Here is an 18,920-nt window from a genome sequence, read left to right on the forward strand (position 1 = left end):
ATGCCTGTGAAAGAAAATAAATCCTCTGGAGCAACTCATTTTAAATCGGGGCCTAAAAGTATTTCCACAGATGCAGTTCCAAGGAATGCTAACTAGCTCAAGGGAAGGGAGGAGAGCCTGAGCAAGACTCAACCAAAACAACAGACCGAAGAATCAGACCTGCAAAGGCTGCAGATTGTAATTATGAGATTTAAGAGATTTAAAATAAGTAGCTAAAAGTGGATGAAATAAGAGCCTATCCAAATTCGTAGAATACAAGAAAATCCGCATAGGATAAATAGAAATTTAAAACTCAATGGATGGGTTACATAGATTACACGTAGCTGACGTGAAACTGGGAAATCTGAAGTTACACAAAATGCAGGACATCGAAGTAGACTAAATGAAAGAGCTTATTAACTGGATTTGGGGATGAGATGGGCAACTGGCACTGAACTGGAATCCCAGAAGGGGCAGTGGATGCCAGGCACCATTCAGGAGAAGCCCTGAATGCTTACTGTGTAGGAGTGTGCACTAAGCGTAGTAAAGCTATGGGGGAAATCAGAGTGCACCAGGTCAGCACCGTGGTCACCTCTGAAGGGGAGGGTGGGCGTGCGGATGCTCCTTTAAGTCTCCAAACTGTACACCATCGTCTATCTATGCTCTTGGGACATAAACTAAGTCACTTAAATGTCCGAGCCGGACTCTTGAGAGCTGACGGGAACACGGTAAGTGTGACAGGCGCGGGCGGGGAGCGAGGCGACAAGTCTGACTTGAACGCTCCTTGCCCGGCTCCGTGGAGCTTCTGGCCCAGAGACCGGCTTCCTCCTACGTGACGTGCGGCCCCTGCGACCCCTAGCGGCGTGGCGGCGCGGTGGGACCGGCGGGCACCTCCCCCTCTGCCCCGCGGGCGGGACTTCCGGGCGGCAGGACTTCCGGCCCCTGAGTGACGGACGCAGCATCAGCACCAGCAGCGGCGGTGGCGGCCGAGCCCTGAGGCCACATCTATAGGGGCTGCGACGGAGGCGACGGGCCGCGGTCTACGGACTACGGGCAGCCAGGGCTGGAGGGCAGGCGCGCCGGCGGACAGCGGGCCGCGCTGGCGGCGGCGGTGGCCGCAATGATGGAGATCCAGATGGACGAGGGCGGCGTAGTGGTGTACCAGGACGACTACTGCTCCGGCTCCGTGATGTCGGAGCGGGTGTCGGGCCTGGCGGGCTCCATCTACCGCGAGTTCGAGCGCCTCATCCACTGCTACGACGAGGAGGTAGTCAAGGAGCTCATGCCGCTTGTGGTCAACGTGTTGGAGAACCTGGACTCGGTGCTCAGCGAGAACCAGGAGCACGAGGTGGAACTGGAGCTGCTGCGCGAGGACAACGAGCAGCTGCTCACCCAGTACGAGCGCGAGAAGGCGCTGCGCAAGCAGGCCGAGGAGGTGCGTGGGCCGCCCGCGCGGGACCCGCGCGGACCGCGTCCTCCCCGCCCCGCCCCGCCCCGCCCCGCCCTCGGCCCCGCCCGGGACACCGCCCGGCCCCGGTACCCTGCTCCGCCCGCCCCTCCCAGCGCGGCCCCCAAAGTCCTGGGGCCCCTAGCCTTGGCTTCCCCTTTCTCCTCGCCCTGAGCCACCTGGCGTCACAGGGGGAGCTTGCAGCCTAAACAGCCCCCCGCCTCGGGCCGAGCCTCGGTGTCTCCTCCGCATCCCCCGCTCGTTACAGACTCCCAATTCTTTTTGCTTTTGTGTATTTAGCAAACCGGTTTCCTAGACCCAAATTGCTACCTCTTATTGCTGCAATTCTAAACCCTCCCAGAAAAGGGACTTCTGAGATGTTTATGATTCCTTAGCCGAAGAAGTCTGTGGTCAGCAAACCTCTTCCTTGTCCCTAATCCGATGTTTTGAAGGTCCGTGACGAGGGTCAGTTTGAAAGTTGATGTAAACACATAACCAAAGCTGCAGTTAGGCTGCTTCTCTGGTACCAGGTGAGAAAGACTCCAGGTTTCCAGCGGTGGTTTCTTTGCCCTGTGAGTTCCTCATTTGGGAAGGTTGTTAGCTTAGATGGAAAAGGCTGAGAAATTCCAGTCTGGCTTCTAAGGAGCTAAAAGTAGAATTTTTGAAATGCTTGTTGTTCTAGGACATCTCCATAACCTGGAAATCAGTTGTTTGTGAACCAGTTAGAAGAACTGTGCATGGTAGGGAACACCGCTTAACCTCACTCACCATCGAATAGTGAGCACTGACTATGTGGCAGACCCAAGAGGCTGTGGGCTGTGGGTTCCCATCCCTGTTTTGCCGTTGTGACCTTGTCCACATGGCCTGCCTGGTCTGCATTTTGATTTTCCATCAGTCAAATGAGTCAGTTGCCCTAGATGATCTCTGAGACCTGACATTCTGTTATTCTAGGCATTAGGTGATGCTCTTTGATTCAGGAATAGGAAACTTCTTATTAAATGAGTTAAACTCCTTTTCAGTTGATTTAGCTGAACGCATTGTTGACTTTAGTGTTGAAATAGATTATTGTTTCAGTATTTTGTCTTTTTGTTGGACCATAGTGATTTATGCCTTAGTTTGGTTTAAAGCGTGTTTATAAAAAGTAACAATGCCTTGTATTATTCCTATTTAGAGTGATTTATTTTGCTTTGGTTTTGTGCGTCTGTCAAGAAACTGTTGTCTATTGATTGGGGTGCCAAGCTCCACCAGAATTGATTTAAAACTCTCTAGGGGATGCAAGAGCTTATAAGATTTTAGAGTTGGGAGTGGCCCTAGGCTTTTACGGGGGAAGGAACTGGCTCTGTGAAGTTGGGGACTGGGCCCTGGGAGAGCCAGACCAAGGACCTAGTCTCCTGACTCCTGGCTTGGGCTCTTCCTTTTTTGTCGTACTGCTATGAGAGGTTAGAGAGCTGCACCCCTGAAAACTGGAGCACTGGGGCTCCCTTTGCCCACCCATAGGGCTCTGGCTGCCTCTCTGGTGCTGGGCACTGCCCTCCACTTCTCTGACCACTCTTGGCAGCCATTTGATGCCTGAGGTTTCAAGTAAGTTTGTTTTCTTGCTTCAGTACCTATGTGGTCACCATAGTGGATGAGAAGGAGCTAAAAGGAGAAAACCAAGTTAGACAACGATAAGGCTAAGAATCATTTCCTTTCAGCTTAAGAATTAGTTCTGCGTGGATGAAGTCTCTGCTCTGTGCAGTTCAAGTGAGTATGTTTCTGGCCCCCCAACTCCACTCCCTTGGACCAAGAGCTGCGGGGTGGTGGGCATGTGGTTTGGAGGAGAATGCCTTTGAAGCCCAGACCCACCGTTGCCCCCAGCTATTAGGAGAAGCTGCCCAGAGCTTCCTGAGCAGAGAGCCATGAAGCAAATGCTTGGCTAGCCAGCATGGAGGCCGTGATCAGATGTCCACCCTGGGAAAGACCGCAAGTAAAGTTACTAAATAAAAGGGCTACATCCTGTAACCATTTTAGCATTCTAGCTCATTTATGAAACCCAGCCGGCATGTTTTTAGTATTGTGGGAAGAACCACGGTGCGTTGTGGATTGGGCTCTTTTTCTCGGCAGGAACTGAGATCACAGATGTGTGTCTGATAACTCAAGAGCGGGCACATCACAGGCTACAGACGTGTTCGTGTCTCAGAGCTCCTGCATCCCGACCACTCTGCTCAAGAAGGCTTAGTCAGACCTGGGTAACCTGAGCTGCCTGCAGCCTTCCGAGTAGACAGAATCTTCCGATTTTTTTTTTTTTTTAATGGCTGGAGCAGAGCAAATAACCCTGTTCTCTAATTCTTGCCCATAATAACCACAGCGAGAGATTGCAAGTATGTTCTGATTCTAGGGTGGCTCCTTGGTCCCGAGACTGCTCATTCGATGGGAGTGATGGTAGCGAGAGATAGTGGGGTTCAGGGAGAGAGCCTGAGCCTTGGAGTCCACAGACGCTGGCTTGAGCGCCAGCCCTGCCCTTGGGAGCCGCAGGCCGGGTGACCAGTCTTCCCCTCTCTGGCCGCAGTGACTGCCTCTGGGAAGTGAGTAGGTTGCCAGGTGAAAGTCACTTTCATCTCAAGTGCCAAGTCCCTTCACTGGCTCTTGTTTTTCTGGGATCTGCTGTGAGGCAGATGCTGCGGAGTCGGGGAGGAGCACCTTGATGGACTGGCAGGGCAGCTTTGGATGGTAAGCACTGGACATCCTAGTCTCTCCTTGTGTAGGTTTTGCCCTTGTCATTGACACCAGGGAATCCCACTCGAGCTTACAGAGCTAATTGGACTTACTGCTGGCGTCTGCAATTTCTACAGAGGCCTAAAAAAATGCCGAAAGTTTAAAAAATGCACCAAATTGTTTAGAAAAGGCTGGAAGTGGGCAGTTGACAGGGGCAGCTGAGAATGAATAGATGCCCCTCGGTAGTAACATGAGGCGGAGTCAGCAGAGGGCTCCATGTGCTCTGTGTCCCCCGGCAGCAAAGAGCCCTTTCTTTTTTTTTTTTTTTTTTTGTTTCTTTTTTGCAATGATCAAGCACTTAGCTTAGGGGAGGAAAAAATAATGTTTAAGAGACAGGTGTGAGTTTAGTAGCCGTCATTTGCCTTAAAATCTTCTTTGCCCTGAAGAAACTACCAGAAACACCCCCAACTCATCACAAGCAACCCAAGTGGATGTTGGTGCGGATACTGCGGCATTTGGTGTGGTGTAAGAAAGGCATCCACCCGGAGGAAGGCTTGACCCAGAACTGATTCCTGGTTATATATAGCAGTCCATTTCATACAAGAGCGTGTGGATAGGATTGCGCTGGAGGGGGCAGGGGGAGCTCTATAGAAATACTACTCTATAGAAATGATCATTTTGCCTTTTTTCATGAGTGAATTAATACATTGAATCAGAAGTTTTTCTGCTTGTTTCTAACATTACAAATAGTGAATTCACCACTGCTTGGACAAGGTATGTGATTTCTTCTTCTGCCATGTTGTAATATTAAGAGCAAGGTTTAAAAAATGGTGTATTTTAGATGAAACCATTAAGTTATGGTGGCCCGAGCGGCCTTTCCTCATTGCCTCCAAATGTTGGCCCATTGTAGATGTACCAGAGTCACCAGGAGTATATCAAAACCTCCCCCCCCAAAATGGGGGGTCGGGGGGAATAGGCATATGAGAGCAAAGAGAGGCGCTTTCCAGCCAGGATGAACATGTGGGGAAGGTGCCTGCGTTTGGTATGGAGGCCTCTGGCCTGCAGCCCTGCTGCTGGGCCCCTTCCTGCCGTGGCGGGAACCCTCTGGCGGCTGGTCCCTGTGCACATCTGGCACAGAGACTACGTGGAGCACATTCTGATGCTTGGCTGCTTAAATGACTTAAGTGCATGTTGAAAGTGAATGGTCCCCATCACTCCAGTTGGCCCACTTCAGACCTTCACAGTGCGGGGCCTGCCCCAACCCGGGGAGCAGGCCCCGCATTGTGCCTCGCACCCCAGCGTCCCCACACCTGCTTCCTGCTTCACCAAGGGGGCAGTGCCCTTCTGGTTCTTTTCTCCATGATCACCCCCCCCCAAAGAGATGCTAGTCATGTGTGTGTGCCCATGAGGGGGAAGCAGCTTTCCCCTACCTCTGTGCACACTGCACTCGGCTGTCTGTTTAGTTCCTGAAGGTCAAGGACTCTCTGCTGTTTGAGTGTGAAACAACCATCTGTCCAACACAACTTCCTGTGATGATAGAAATTTCCAGTTTTGTGTTGTCCAATTTCGTAGCCCATGGCCATACAGAGCCATTGACACTCAAAATGTGGCTCATGTAACAGAGGAAGCGAATTTTTATTTCACTTTAATGTAAGTGTAAAGAGCCACTTGTGGTTGGGACTATCACACTGGGCACCGCAGCTGAGTACAGTCTGGCTCAGTCACTTTTCTGGAAGGGCAGGCAGTAGACATCTCTGTTACTCAGCTTCAGGCAAGCAAGGAAGACGCTTAGAAAGAAGGGGGTGGTTTTGTTGTTTCAGTGAATATGTCCCAGAAAGGGGAGATCCCAAAGCAGTGGGTTTTGATACAGGAGACCAGACAGAAGGAAATATGTGATGTGAACAACAACAACAAAGAATGCTGCCCAGTTGGCATGGCTCAGTGGTTGAGCGTCAACCTATGAACCAGGAGGCCATGATTCAATTCCTGGTCAGGGTACATGCCCAGGTTGCCGGCTCGATCCCCAGTGTGGCGCATGCAGGAGGCAGCCGATCTCTCTCATCATTGATGCCTCTCTCCCCCTCTCCCTCCCTCTCTAAAATAAAAATATATTAAAAAAAAAAAAAAAGAATACCAGCTATTTAGGAAACAACAGATGTGATGAAATTCTTCAAAGGCTGAGAAGAGGTCTGGAGGGAAATCCCAGCACCTAGAAATTGTCTGGTGCTTATGACACAGAATTAAAACTTTTCTTTGTTTCCTTATTTCCTTGCTTTCTAACAACTTTATTGAGGAGGGTGCACTAAACTACATATTTGAAGTGTGCAATTTGGTAAGTTTTGACACATGAACACCCAGAAACCATCCACACAATCAAGATGATGATCATGCCCTGGCCAGTTCCGTTCAGTGGTTAGAGCGCCGACCTACAGCCCAAAGGGTAGCGGATTCTATTCCCAGTCAAGGTCACGTACCTGGGTTGCAGGTTCCCCAGCCCCCGTAGGGGCACATTCAGGAGGCAACTAGTCGATGTGTCTCTTTCACCTCGATATTTCTCTCTCCCTCTCCTCCCTCCCTTTCACTCTCTCTATAAATCAATGGAAAAAATATCCTCGGGTGTGGATTAAAAAAAAAAAAAGATAATGATCATCATCATCCCAAAGTTTCCTCATGCCCGTCAGGAATCTCTCCCTGCTTCTGGCCCCTGGTAACATCAATCTGCTTTCTGTCACTGTGAATTAATTGGCATTTTTTAGAACTTTATGTGAATGGAATCGTGGAGTGTATACTTTTTTGGGGGGAGGGGAGCCTGGCTTCTTTCAATCAGAAGAATGATTTTGAGATTCATCCAGATAGTTGCTAGTGTTAGCCTCTATTCATTCCTTTCGTGCGGAGGGGTGTCCCGTTGTGGGGGTGCTGGTCCGTTCTCCTGCTGAGGGAGGAGCGGTATCACCGCTCCCCAGCCTGCGTTCGTCAGTCCCATGCGTTCGCACTTCTCAGTTGGTGGCCTGCCACGGGCCCAGCCCGTCCTAAGAAAGCATCCCCATTGCCAAGGTGGAAAGGTCTCATCCCAAGGAAATGAAATGTTTGCCAACATGGAGGGTCCACGTAGTCTTTAACCAGAGACCGTTTTGGGCAAGAGATTGGGGAAATGCCAAGTTAAGTGGGACAGTGGAGGTGGGGTTAGGAAGTTTAGACTCTGATTACCTCATGTTTCCCATGCTCTCTGAGTGCCGTTCCTTGTACTCCGCTTCATCTTGGATTCCTTACCCACGCCGACCTTCTTACCACTTCTCTTCCCAGGAAACAAATACCCAGACCAGGGCAAAAGCCCCGAGGTGCTCGCTTGTGCTTGTGGCTGTTGGCCTGTCTCGTTTACAGTGTTCAGGTCTGGACGAGAGCCTTTGTCTGCAGAGCAGGGGGCTAGGAGCGTCCTTAGCATGTCTCCTGCTAACGTGTCCAAGGGCAAGGTACACGCTGGGTGGATGAGGAAGTTTAAGGAGCCAGTGTAAACTACTAAGATTGCTTTGGAAGATGTTTACTTGAGAATAATTTCTCCCAGGGAAATTTTTTCCATGATGGGACATTTAGAGTTTTAGTTTTATCTTCCTTTTTTTTTTTTTTTAAATTTCCCCAGGTACCAAACATAATATATAAATATTTACTATATAAAGCATACATTAGTATGTGATACATAATATATAAATTTTTTCTGTCTGTCTTACCAGTTTTTTTTTGTTGTTGTTGTTAATCCTCACCCAAGGATATTTTTTCCATTGATTTTTAGAGAAAGTGGAAGGGGGAAAGGAGAAACATCAATGTGAGAGGGATACATCGATTAGTTGCCTCCTGCACGCACCCTGACCTGGGTTGGGTTGAACCTGCAACCCAGGAACGTGCCCTTGACTGGGAATTGAACCAGAGACTCTTTGGTGCACGAGGCAACGCTCTAACCACCCAGCCACACTAACCGGGGCTGTCTTACCAATTCTTGAAAGTTAGTGTGAATTAAACCAGCGCCATTTGTAGGGATAATTTGTAGGCAGATACTGACCCAGCAGCCCCTTTAACATAAATGTGAGAAACCTTTGCTTTTTTTATGAAGTCAACCTGGTCTTGGATTTCTGCGCAGGGGCCTGGTCTCTCACCATGTGTCTAATACTTGGATACAGAAATGCCCTTATTTCCTCTCCCTGCTGTCACTCAGCAGGTCGGGGGCGGCTCTTGTAGTTCCAGGGCCCCCACGCTCCTGTCCTCTACTCACCTGCATTCTAGGTCTAAGTGGTGACCCAGCTGTGAGGAATGGAGAAAGGAAGCTGTACAAGAACATCCGTGGTTTGAGATCTTAGGAGTTCAGTGCCCCCTGTGAGCCCTCAGTAAATATTTGATCAGGTCAGGAGGTCACTGTGAGTACCAGGAATCAGCCACCAGGAGAAGGGCGTCTCCTCCAAGCACAGTAGCCTGCACCCAGCATCCCCGGTGTTTGCCACTTTGCTTGCCCTAACATAAAAGACCAAAAAAGCATTTTTCTTCTGGAAGTTCACTCTGTGCCCTCATCCTAGGAAGGAATTAAATGATCAATAACACCAAAGAACAAGATCTTTGATTCCTGTTAGGTTCATTTCTAAGCAGCCAGAGTTGAGTTATTTCCTATGTGTGACCCAGCTTAAAGGACATTTAAGAGGGAAGAATTAAATTTAATATGTTAATTTACTTTGCTATTAAAATAATCTTGAGTTATGAAAGTTACCAAAACTCTAGTGAGGACATTCTGTAAGAGTGTTGACCTAGTCATCTCTTGTATTTTGGGAATTGGGAATACTGGCTTCTGTTGTCTTAATTTTATATTTGACATGAAAAGTCAGCTTCTTAACTTTGTTTTTATGTTTAAAATGGGAAGAATGGTCTCATTCCATGGAATGTGGAGAAAAGCTTCCTTTGATTCCTAGATTTTGGAGAGATTTTCACTCGTTATTTCACTGAAATTCACCAAAAAGCAAATTCTGAAAACCAAAGTTGAATTTAATTTTAAAACAGAACACGTTAATTGGAGAGAGGGGGAAATATACCTTGGAAACAAATCTAAAAAGAGATTCCTGTGGATATTTGTCTTTTGAAGTGGGAATTGGGTTTTCATATCTAGACTAGAGGCCCGGTGCATGAAAATTCGTGCACTCAGGGGGGTCCCTCAGCCTGGCCTGTACCCTCTCGTAGTCCGGGACCCCTCAGGGGGATGTCCATCCTAGGGGATGGGGCCTAAGCTGGCAGTCAGTCATCCCTCTGGCAGCCTGGGAGCCCTCGGAGGATGCAGGCCTAAGCAGTAGTCAGACATCCTTAGTGCTGCCGAGGAGGCGGGAGAGGCTCCCACCACCCCACTGCGCGCGCAGCCTTCAGCCGGGCTTGTGGCTGCGTGGAACTCCCCTGTGGAAGTGCACTGACCACCAGGGGGCAGTTCCTGCATTGAGCGTCTGCGTCCTGGTGGTCAGTGCGCGTCATAGCGACCAGTCATTCCAGGTTGTTCCACCCTTAGGGTCATTTGCTTATTACCCTTTTATTATATAGGATGTTAAGGATAAGCCATGCTGGTGGGTTTCCAATTGTATAATTACATTAGGTCCTCGGGTAATGTTGGAGATCCGTTCCTACAGCGCGACATAACGTGATTATCGCTGTAAGTCAGAACCCACCTACATAAGCACCTACGTTACTCACATGGAGCACATACACAGCAGTAATGAAGTGAAACAGTAAAAAAAAAAAAATTAAAAGAAAGGTAACAATTCCTGACCTTGTGGTAAATAAATAATAATAAGCATAAAGCACATATGTACATATGTCGAAATGACGGAACTTTTTTTATATATAAATAAATGGGAGATGGCGATGTAACCACGAAACGACATACATGGAGTCCGACGTAACCTGAGGACTGCCTGTACTGTCATTGCTTTCTTCGGATACTCAAAGGATAGCCGTAAGCGTCGCCTTAAACATCATGGGTTTCAGGTGCTACATGACATTCTGATTAGACTTGGTTAGAGAGATGGTAATTCCAAATCCATAGTGTGTGTAATTAAGACGTGTAAGCAGTTTTCACTTTGCTCTATTCATGCCTCTGGAGGACTGACGCACTACGTCTCATTTTATAATCCAGTAGGCACCATGTAGACCCACTCAACCCAAATGCTGAGAGTTAAGTTTTTATTCTTCTCAGCTCCATTCATATTTTGTTGTAGTCAGATTCTCCTTGAAATAGTTTTTTAGTTTTGTTACTGAAGACTTTCTTTGTCGACTTAACTTAGTCTCTACTCTACCCTGTCCCCCACTGATGAGAATTCTTGATTACTTTAAGTCTAAAGTAAATGGTCTGTAAATAAGAGTATTATGTTCTTTGAAAAATCTATTGAATTTTTTCTGACTTTAACCAAGTTTTTTAAAGTTCCCTGCTGACACCTCTCCCCACCTGCACAGCTACCCTTCCTTGTGTTGGAAGAGAACTTCAATTTGCAACTTCTTTCCCTCATTTATTTATTTAACTACCAACACAAAGCTCCTGCTTTATTCCTGGCTCCATCAACTACTCTTGTCAAGATAATTTTCAGTTCATGCCAAATCTAGCCCCGAATTCGTGCACCAGGTCTCTAGTTTTCTCTTAAAAAGCAAAGATTAGGTATTTGTTTAGTCTTGGCCAGGCACTGTTCCTTCACATTAGTTATTCCTTATACTATTTGGTGCAGATTGCATTGCATTGAAGTGACTAGCTTGCAATTTTGTTAACTAAAACTACCTTAATGAAATAATTTTTTCAAGACAGCAAGAAAGAGGAGGATTTCTTTTAAGCTGTAGAGCACCATATTATGTTTGTAACATATTCCTAAAACTTGGAACCCCTGAGGGTCCCTCCTCATCGGTTCTGTCTGGTACATTGCTGACCTCTGGGACAGAAGGACCGGCACACCGGACAGCAGTGGTTCTCACCCCACTTGGCATCCTTGGAGCGGGCAGGGAGGGAAAGGCTTGGCCAGGCTGGGGTCCTCTTGAGTCTGCTGGTAGTCCCTTGTGGGTTTCTTGGGGCTTTTTGTTCATCTGGGGAGTTGCTCCCGGTGAGCACTCACACCCCCTGTCAGCTGGTGGTGCCTAAAGGATGGAAAGGATGTCCGTTACCAAGGACTGAGCATCTCCCACCCCGTGGCCTGTCTCTTCGGCACCAGGATTCTACTCGGCCAAAGAATCACAAATGTTCTGTGCGTCAGCCCATCCACAGTGGGTTCCATCTCCCTGCCCCTAACGTTTCTTTCGCCTTTGGCCTTGAGGCCGTCATGCACACAGTTTACATAGATGTTTCCTCTCTAGGTTAATGTCTTTATATTTCCTGATGCTAAAAGGCCTTAAAATATCATAGAGGATTTCTGCATGCGACCTGGTTTGGGGCCAACTTCATCAAGAATATATAGGCATGCAGGTTCTTTTATGGTATTCAAGGCTTTTGGGCACTGTCCCCTATGTTGTATTTTAATGATCACTTATCAGGATAGATTTAGGAAAAGTCTCTCTGATCTTAAGGATTTGGGGGTGGGTTTTCTTACATTGTCTTTAGTTTGAAATCTTTTTAGCTGACTCCCAAATACCAATCACAGGTAATATGATGAAATATAGATGGGAAAATTCTAGTGAAATGGCACCAGCACCAAAGAAACCTTTTCTTCATATAAAAACCTCAGTGGTATAGCTCGGAGGTAGGATAGTGATCAGTTTAAAGAAAAAATTTTCCTTCTTTCAGCCCCAGCTGCCCCATCAAACAACTCTCTTCACTGGCTCACGATGAGTTTTCACCTCACCCCTGTCTAGCTCTAAGCATTTCTCATCAAAAGCAGGGACTCCTTCCTGAGGACCAAAGAACTGGTGCTTTCTAACATGCAAAAGCCTTATTTTTTTAAAAAAAAAATAGCCCTAACCAGTTTGGCTCAGTGGATAGAGTGTTGGCCTGCGGACTGAAAGGTCCCAGGTTCGATTCCGGTCAAGGGCATGTACCTTGGTTGCAGGCACATCCCCAGTAGGGGGTGTGCAGGAGGCAGCTGATCGATGTTTCTCATTGATGTTTCTCTCTATCCCTCTCACTTCCTCTCTGTAAAAAATCAATAAAATATATTTTAAAAATAAATAAATAAATATGTAAGTGATTCAGGATGATTCTCAAGTTAATCTAGAAGGATAAACCAAGAGAATATACTGTATATCAGCTGTTATCAGATGTTGTTACTCAGAAATAGACTGACATATATGTATATTAGAATTTAGCTTATAATAAAGGTGTCATTTCAAAGCAATGAGGAAAGGATAACTTGTTAAGTAAATGGTACAGAAGTATTTGCAGCATATAAGACCAACAAATTTGTGAATAGGTACAATAAAGGTCCTTATAAATCATTAAGAAAAATATGAACATATGGTAGGAAATTGGACAAATAGCATAATGAGCTCTTCACAAAGGAAGTATACATCGGTTCCTCAAATAATGTTCTTTTTTTCCAAAGTTATTTTCTTATAACATTGATGAAATGCCTTAGGACTTAACTCTTTTTTTTTTTTAAGATTCTTTATTGTTTAAAGTATTACATACAGTATTACATATGACTCCTTTTCCCCCCATTGACCTCTCCCCGGCCACCCCCACCCCTCAGCGCATGTCCTCACTCCCCTAGTGTCTGTGTCCATTGGTTAGGTTTATATGCATGCATACAATACCTTTGGTTGATCTCTTACCCTCCCCCCTCCTCTACCACTCTCCCTTGCCTTCCCTCTGAATTTTGATGGTATGTTCGATGCTTCTCTGTCTCTGGATCTATTTTTGTTCATCAGTTTATGTTGTTCATTATATTCCACAAATGAGTGACATCATGTGATATTTATCTTTCTCCAACTGGCTTAACTCTTATTTATATCAATTAGCCTATGGTAAAATGGCTTCATTCTGTTATTTCACTTAAAGTCACAGAACCTATTAACGATGTTATGTGAGAACTTATTGTATATGACAAATCATTTTATGAAAAAAATGTTCAATATTACTAGTAATCAAGGAACTGAAACTTAAGACAACTATGCTAGGCCATTTTCCCACCTGTCAGATTGGCAGCGATGTTTAAGCTATATGGAGAGAAGGTGAGCGCTCTGGCTGGGAAAGGGGACCACCCCACCTTGCGGGCCATGGGAGTTGGGATACCCATCTGAAGAGTCAGCAGCATTGTGCAACCACAGCCTTAGATAGTAGGAAGCCATTGGGCAGATACACCAGTAGTAACTATAATAATGGACAATTTAAAGAACAGTAGGCGATGGATTGAGTAAACTATGCTCCACACACACATACTCATAGTGGAATACACACCTATTAAAAATGGAAGTGGTGGAATGTGTTCCTTGATGTAGAAAGATGCTCTAATGTAAATGAGTGAATAAATAAGGTCACAAAATACTGTGTGCAAAATGATTGCACATCTGCCATACACACTCATCATACACTCATGCACTCACACACACAAACCTGCAAGAATGTCACCCAATTTTAACTGACTGTATGCTAGAATTTTTTTAAATTTTAAAATATTCTCCTTTTTATTTAACACTCTCATCTGATTTTTCTATAAAAGCATATGTTGTTTATGCCATTCTTTTAATTTTTTTAAGTAATAGGAATTAAAATTGCTCAATTAGAAAAAAAAATTCTTACCAGTCAAGAGCATTTGCTCATTCTGCATATGTTGGTTATATCCACAATCAATCAAAACTACTTATTTTTACTTTTTGTACAGCTGCACCACTTTGTGTGTTTTCTTGGCTGTGGGGCATTTATATTTTCTTCATTGTACTTAAATTGCATGTGATGTTAATACAGTCTGCTGGGATTCTTGTCCCAGCATTACAAAGGGTTCAGCAATCTGGAGAAAGGCTGTGCGTAGATTAAGTAAGAGTCCAAAGATGAAAGATAGTTTTGAAAGGCATTGGGGGTCAGAGGAGCTTCAGCTAAAGGAGCTAAAGGCTCTCTTTGACTCAGGACCCTTGCTTTTTATTAACACAATTTGTTCAAAGGGTAGCTTTTACAGAAGCATTGTCAGATTGGGGAATAGCCTACAGCTGTTCAGGTGTTTGGCCAACAGGAGGCAATAACATGTAGATTAAGATGCCCTGAGCTGTCTAGCAGCAAACAATCATTCTATTCAGGTTTGGGGAAAGTGCCTTTCCAGCAGTTCCAACAGGTAATTACATATGTAACTCAGCCCTTGTTGAGCCCCCAAGTTTCATCAACCTTTTGATAAAACTCTTGTAATTATGACATGGTGGAATTGGCTCCTGGCACAGTCTTTCTGTCTAAAGTCCGTTCCCTCCACCCCCACCCCCCTTTCCTCTGGGATTGCCACCCTTTCAAGAGTATCTGCAAGAATGAGCCATCCTTCAAACAGGGCCACTGCCTCCCCATCCCAGGAGTTTCCAGCACAAAGACCTTTGAGTAGCTGCTGTAGGAAGAACATCTCTGGGGCCTGGTGTGTTGGGGCGAGGGGGAGACTGGGTGCAGTTATTATGGTAAACACAGCCATGGCCACCATAAGTTAATCGACGTTTCCAGATACCCCAAACCTGAAATCAACTATCAGTTCTGTATTACCATCTGAGAAACTCTGTCTTAACCCAGCTAATACTTGTTATTACTACAAAAGAAATTTCTCAATAATAGTCCTTTCTTCTACTCAGTAATACTGAGGAGTTAACAGCTCCCCCTCGGGGCTGTTGTAGGAGTTATAGCTGGTGGCATCTGTGGCAGCCAGTGCCCATCCCTCCCCCTTCCAGAGCCTGGCTTCACAAGCCACTTTCAGCTCCTATAACCTTTCAAGAGGGTCTTTTATTTTTCAAAGAGCTTTCCTTTCATTTGGTTTGATAATAATTTTGCTCAGAAACTTAGCGCAAGGACCAGCTACATTTGTAGGGCCCAGTGCAAAGATGGAAATGTAGGGCCTCTTGTTAAAAAATTATTAGGAGTTCCAGGCACGCTCTCCCTTCTGGGAGCACACCCATGCCTTTCCTTCCCCCATCTTCTCCCTCCACAGGCCTGCGTCTTCTAAACTCTAAGGGTCCCCATGAGACTTGCAACGTGGGGAGCCGTGGGCAGTGGCAGCTCGTCTTGGGCTAACCCCCTGAACCTGTCCCCAAGTCCCCCTTTTCTCTGACTCTCGAGAGAGCCAAAGCAGCCCTGCCTAGCCTCTCTCCTGTTGCTCCTTCTATCCTAAGCCCTTCTTTGTGTCACTGTCCCCAGCTTTAATAAATGTACTCTCAAAAAAAAAATTTAAATAAGAGTTCCAAAATTAAACCAAGAGTCGGGCCTTCTAAATTCAGGGCCTCGTGTGACTTCCTGGATAGCTGGTTACAGCGTCATTCACTCCTCCTGCCCCTGAGGTCACACGTGGCCTGTGTCAAGTTTTGCCTGAAGAGGGTGACCGGTAATGTGACTTGAGGGAAGCAGGTTCTATGTCGGGGAGCCATGTATTCTGGCCCTGAGCCTGGTCTTTCACTTTGGTCCTTGAAGTCTGTGGCCCTTCTGTGAGGGCCTGCTGTCATCTGACCATCCCACATTTATGACACCTGCTCTCTCCCTTCCATCTGTAGAAATTCATCGAGTTTGAAGATGCCTTGGAACAAGAGAAGAAAGAGCTACAAATCCAGGTGGAACACTATGAGTTTCAGACCCGTCAGCTGGAACTGAAGGCCAAAAACTATGCAGATCAGAGTAAGTAGCCAGCCTGAGCTTGAAATTGCATTGTTTCCAGACCTGCTCTAGCTGAGCAGGATGTTGAGAGCCTTTGATAAAGAAAAAAGAGTGAGAGAACCCATTGATAGCCTTATTGTATTTTCACTGTGATTCCCTCAACCATTATACTCCTATGTATTTCTGTAATCAGACTCCAGTTCTTTGTGGAAATAACAAATAATTAAGGCCCCTTTGATGACATAGCACTTTTGCCTATGCTGCAGTCTGACCCTAAATTAACACCCTGTGATCCTACCTGCCCTGTGGATCCTTGATTCTATGTGTGCTGTGTGTTGCAGTCTGTAGGCACTTTAAGCTCGTCCAGGGATAACTAAGCTGTTACTCCGCTTTGTGCAAATACCCCATTGCTCCTCAAAGTGTGGTCCCCTGGAATATTAGAAGTGTGGACTCGGAGGCCCACCTGTCGGGTGGAGAATGACCCTGACACTGCAGCCTCCAAGGACAATGCTAGGAAAGCCACCCCAGGAATCCTGGAACAAGAGAGCATATGGACCGAACGAGATGTTGGATAGTGTTGTTGTTGGAACAGTTTACAGCAGGAAGTGGGGCAGGCAGAGAAGCTCACACACTGAGGGCTGGGCGGGTGCTGGAAGGACCGCCACACGAGTCCTGGCCCATGACTGGGTCCTGTCCCTGGCTCTGCGCACCAGCTGTCCCCTTTCGGTGGGAATGCAAGGACAGATTTGAAGTTTGAACAAAGGGCCACAGACAGAAGGTGTTCGAGTCCCGTGGCACACAGGCTCTGATGCTGAGATACAGGGGTGTGATCCCTGGCTGCCACTGTAGCTCCCCAGTGAGGCCTTGGAGCAGTCAGGCGGCAGAGCATGCAGGCCAGAGGAGACCATCCTGCATGTCACATCGCAGGGGCTGCCAATTTAGGGGGACACAGCTGCCAACCTGAAGGTGGTATGATCATGACTTGGTTTTTCTAGCCCTCGGTACATACGTGTAAGGGACACTTGTGTGTCCGTCATGTGTCTCAGGTGTTCTTTCGCTCTTTGACACATCTAAAGGTTACTCACTTAGGAGTTCTGCCTCCTTCCACAAGCCACTTGCTCACTTTCGGTCTGCACTTGACACATCCTGTGAGGTTTGCCTGCGTCTTCGGAAGCTGCGATGTAATTTAAGCTTAGATAGTAACACGCTCTGTGAGTGTTACCGCCCTGTATCTTTGGTAGCAGAACTGAATAGCCTCAAATAACACAGCACACATACAATACACACACGTCCCAGGCCGAGTCAGAATCTGCATGCTGTCATCCCAGCAGAGTCCCTCCTGCTGCCCACGCTCCTGAGCTTCAGGTGTGCAGCGGCCTGCACCCGGCATGGGCTGGTCCTGGAACCCTAACCCACCGTTCAGTGAGTCCAGAGCAGTACGGAGTTGTGAGAATTGGGTTGTGCGGTTGACAAACAACAGTTGTGTTTTCCAGTTTGCCGGTTGGAGGAGCGAGAGTCAGAAATGAAGAAGGAGTACAACGCTTTGCACCAGCGACACACAGAGGTAGGTGTCCAGCCGTGACCAGCATCAGCCTCCAGCCCACACAGGCAGGCACACGTGGCGGCCACTGACCTTGGCTTGCCTCCTGGCCTTGCTTTTCCTGGTGTTCTGCTGTCAAGCCTGAAAGCTCAGGCTGGTCGGACTCCAATTTCCTGCGTTCTGTCATTATCTCCATCAGAGCACAGCAAGTTGAGAACAGGTTAGAGAGGGGAGGCAGAGAGGCCTTGGTCAGCAGGCATCACTCACGCACCGGTGTTCTTCTCCACAGATGATACAGACCTACGTGGAGCACATCGAGAGGTCCAAGATACAGCAAGTTGGGGGGAACAGCCAGACCGAGAGCAGCCTGCCCGGGCGGAGGTAGGCAGGGCCGGAGCCTGCAGAGCTCAGTGGCCCCTTATCCCATCCTGTGGACTCAGGAAGAGGGTTGTCTGGTCGGAGTGTGTGGCTTAAGCTAAGAATGCATGCTGAGATTCTCCCAGGCTCCAGAGCAGAGTGAGGGGATGTGGGTGGACCTCTGCTGGCTCATGTGGAGTCATGAAGGCCCGGGGGAAATATTATGCAGTCGATCCTAACACTTGCAGGTTCTGTGTCTGTGGATTCGCCTACTCACTAAAACTTACTTGTAGACTCAATATCAACACCTGCATTCACTTGCAGACATGCACAGAGCAGTGAAAAATTTGAATCACTCAACACGCGCGATGCCTGCTACAGTCAGACAGAGTGTCACTTCCTGCTTGTCTCAGCCTCATGCAGAGATGCCAGAGGATGGAGACATAGGGTGCAGTATTGTGCAAGGCACTTGGAGTCTGGACCTTGAGTGGGACTGGAAGCCCAGCTCTGGACCCTGTTCATGGGACAGCCTTAGGTCACCAAACACGTCTGCACTTCATTTTCTCTTTTTAAAAATAAAACAAATAGAATCTACCAGGATGAGTTAGGAATTAGGACTCTCCTACTAGAGGCCAGTGCACGAAATTCGTGCAAGGGGCTTAGCCCCTGCTGCCGCAGCGGCTGCCTCTGCCTTGGCTCCCACCCACCACAGCAGCCACCTCTGCCTCGGCCCCCACCCACCACAGCAGCCACCTCTGCCTCAGCCCCCACCCACCACAGCAGCCACCTCTGCCTCGGCCCCGCTGTGGCTTTGTCTGGAAGGTCGTCTGGAAGGATGTCCAGTCTAGTTAGCATATTATGCTTTTATTATTATAGATTATTATAGATGTGAGCTGTGTATCTGTATATGCACCTATTTCTCTGGGAGTAATGGTTTAGTGTTCACTAATTCAGTGTTCGTGGTGACTTTATAAAACAGATCCACTGAGAATCATGAGAACTGACTGTATGTGGGTGGGAAAGGGTGGGGGGGACACCTCAGTGACTGCCAGGCGGAGCCATACTCCTGCTGTTGGGCAGAGCAGTGCCAGTGCCGGCAGACTCAGAGGCCCTGGCTTGTCTGAGCTTAGGAGCTCAGTGCTGGT

General features: G+C 47.4%; 1 protein-coding gene across 5 annotated transcripts in view; it reads left to right on the plus strand.

Annotated features, from left to right (window-relative positions):
• Positions 1-921: 921 nt before the first annotated feature.
• The window catches only part of MAPK8IP3 (mitogen-activated protein kinase 8 interacting protein 3), a 51,851-nt gene continuing 33,852 nt past the window's right edge, over positions 922-18,920 (plus strand). For 4 of the 5 annotated variants that reach the window (XM_079785586.1, XM_079785589.1, XM_079785587.1 and 1 more), the window contains exons 1-4: positions 922-1,414; positions 15,779-15,899; positions 17,372-17,442; positions 17,708-17,799. In XM_079785586.1, the coding sequence (XP_079641712.1) occupies positions 1,100-1,414; positions 15,779-15,899; positions 17,372-17,442; positions 17,708-17,799 (599 nt within the window). In that variant the 5' untranslated portion in view covers positions 922-1,099. Of the gene's footprint in view, positions 1,415-15,778; positions 15,900-17,358; positions 17,443-17,707; positions 17,800-18,920 lie in introns of all 5 variants that reach the window. The other variant, XM_079785590.1, reaches the window with a different exon arrangement.

Source organism: Cnephaeus nilssonii (genome assembly GCF_951640355.1).
Source record: "Cnephaeus nilssonii genome assembly, chromosome: 2".
In the NCBI taxonomy this organism is placed as follows: Eukaryota; Metazoa; Chordata; class Mammalia; order Chiroptera; family Vespertilionidae; genus Cnephaeus; species Cnephaeus nilssonii.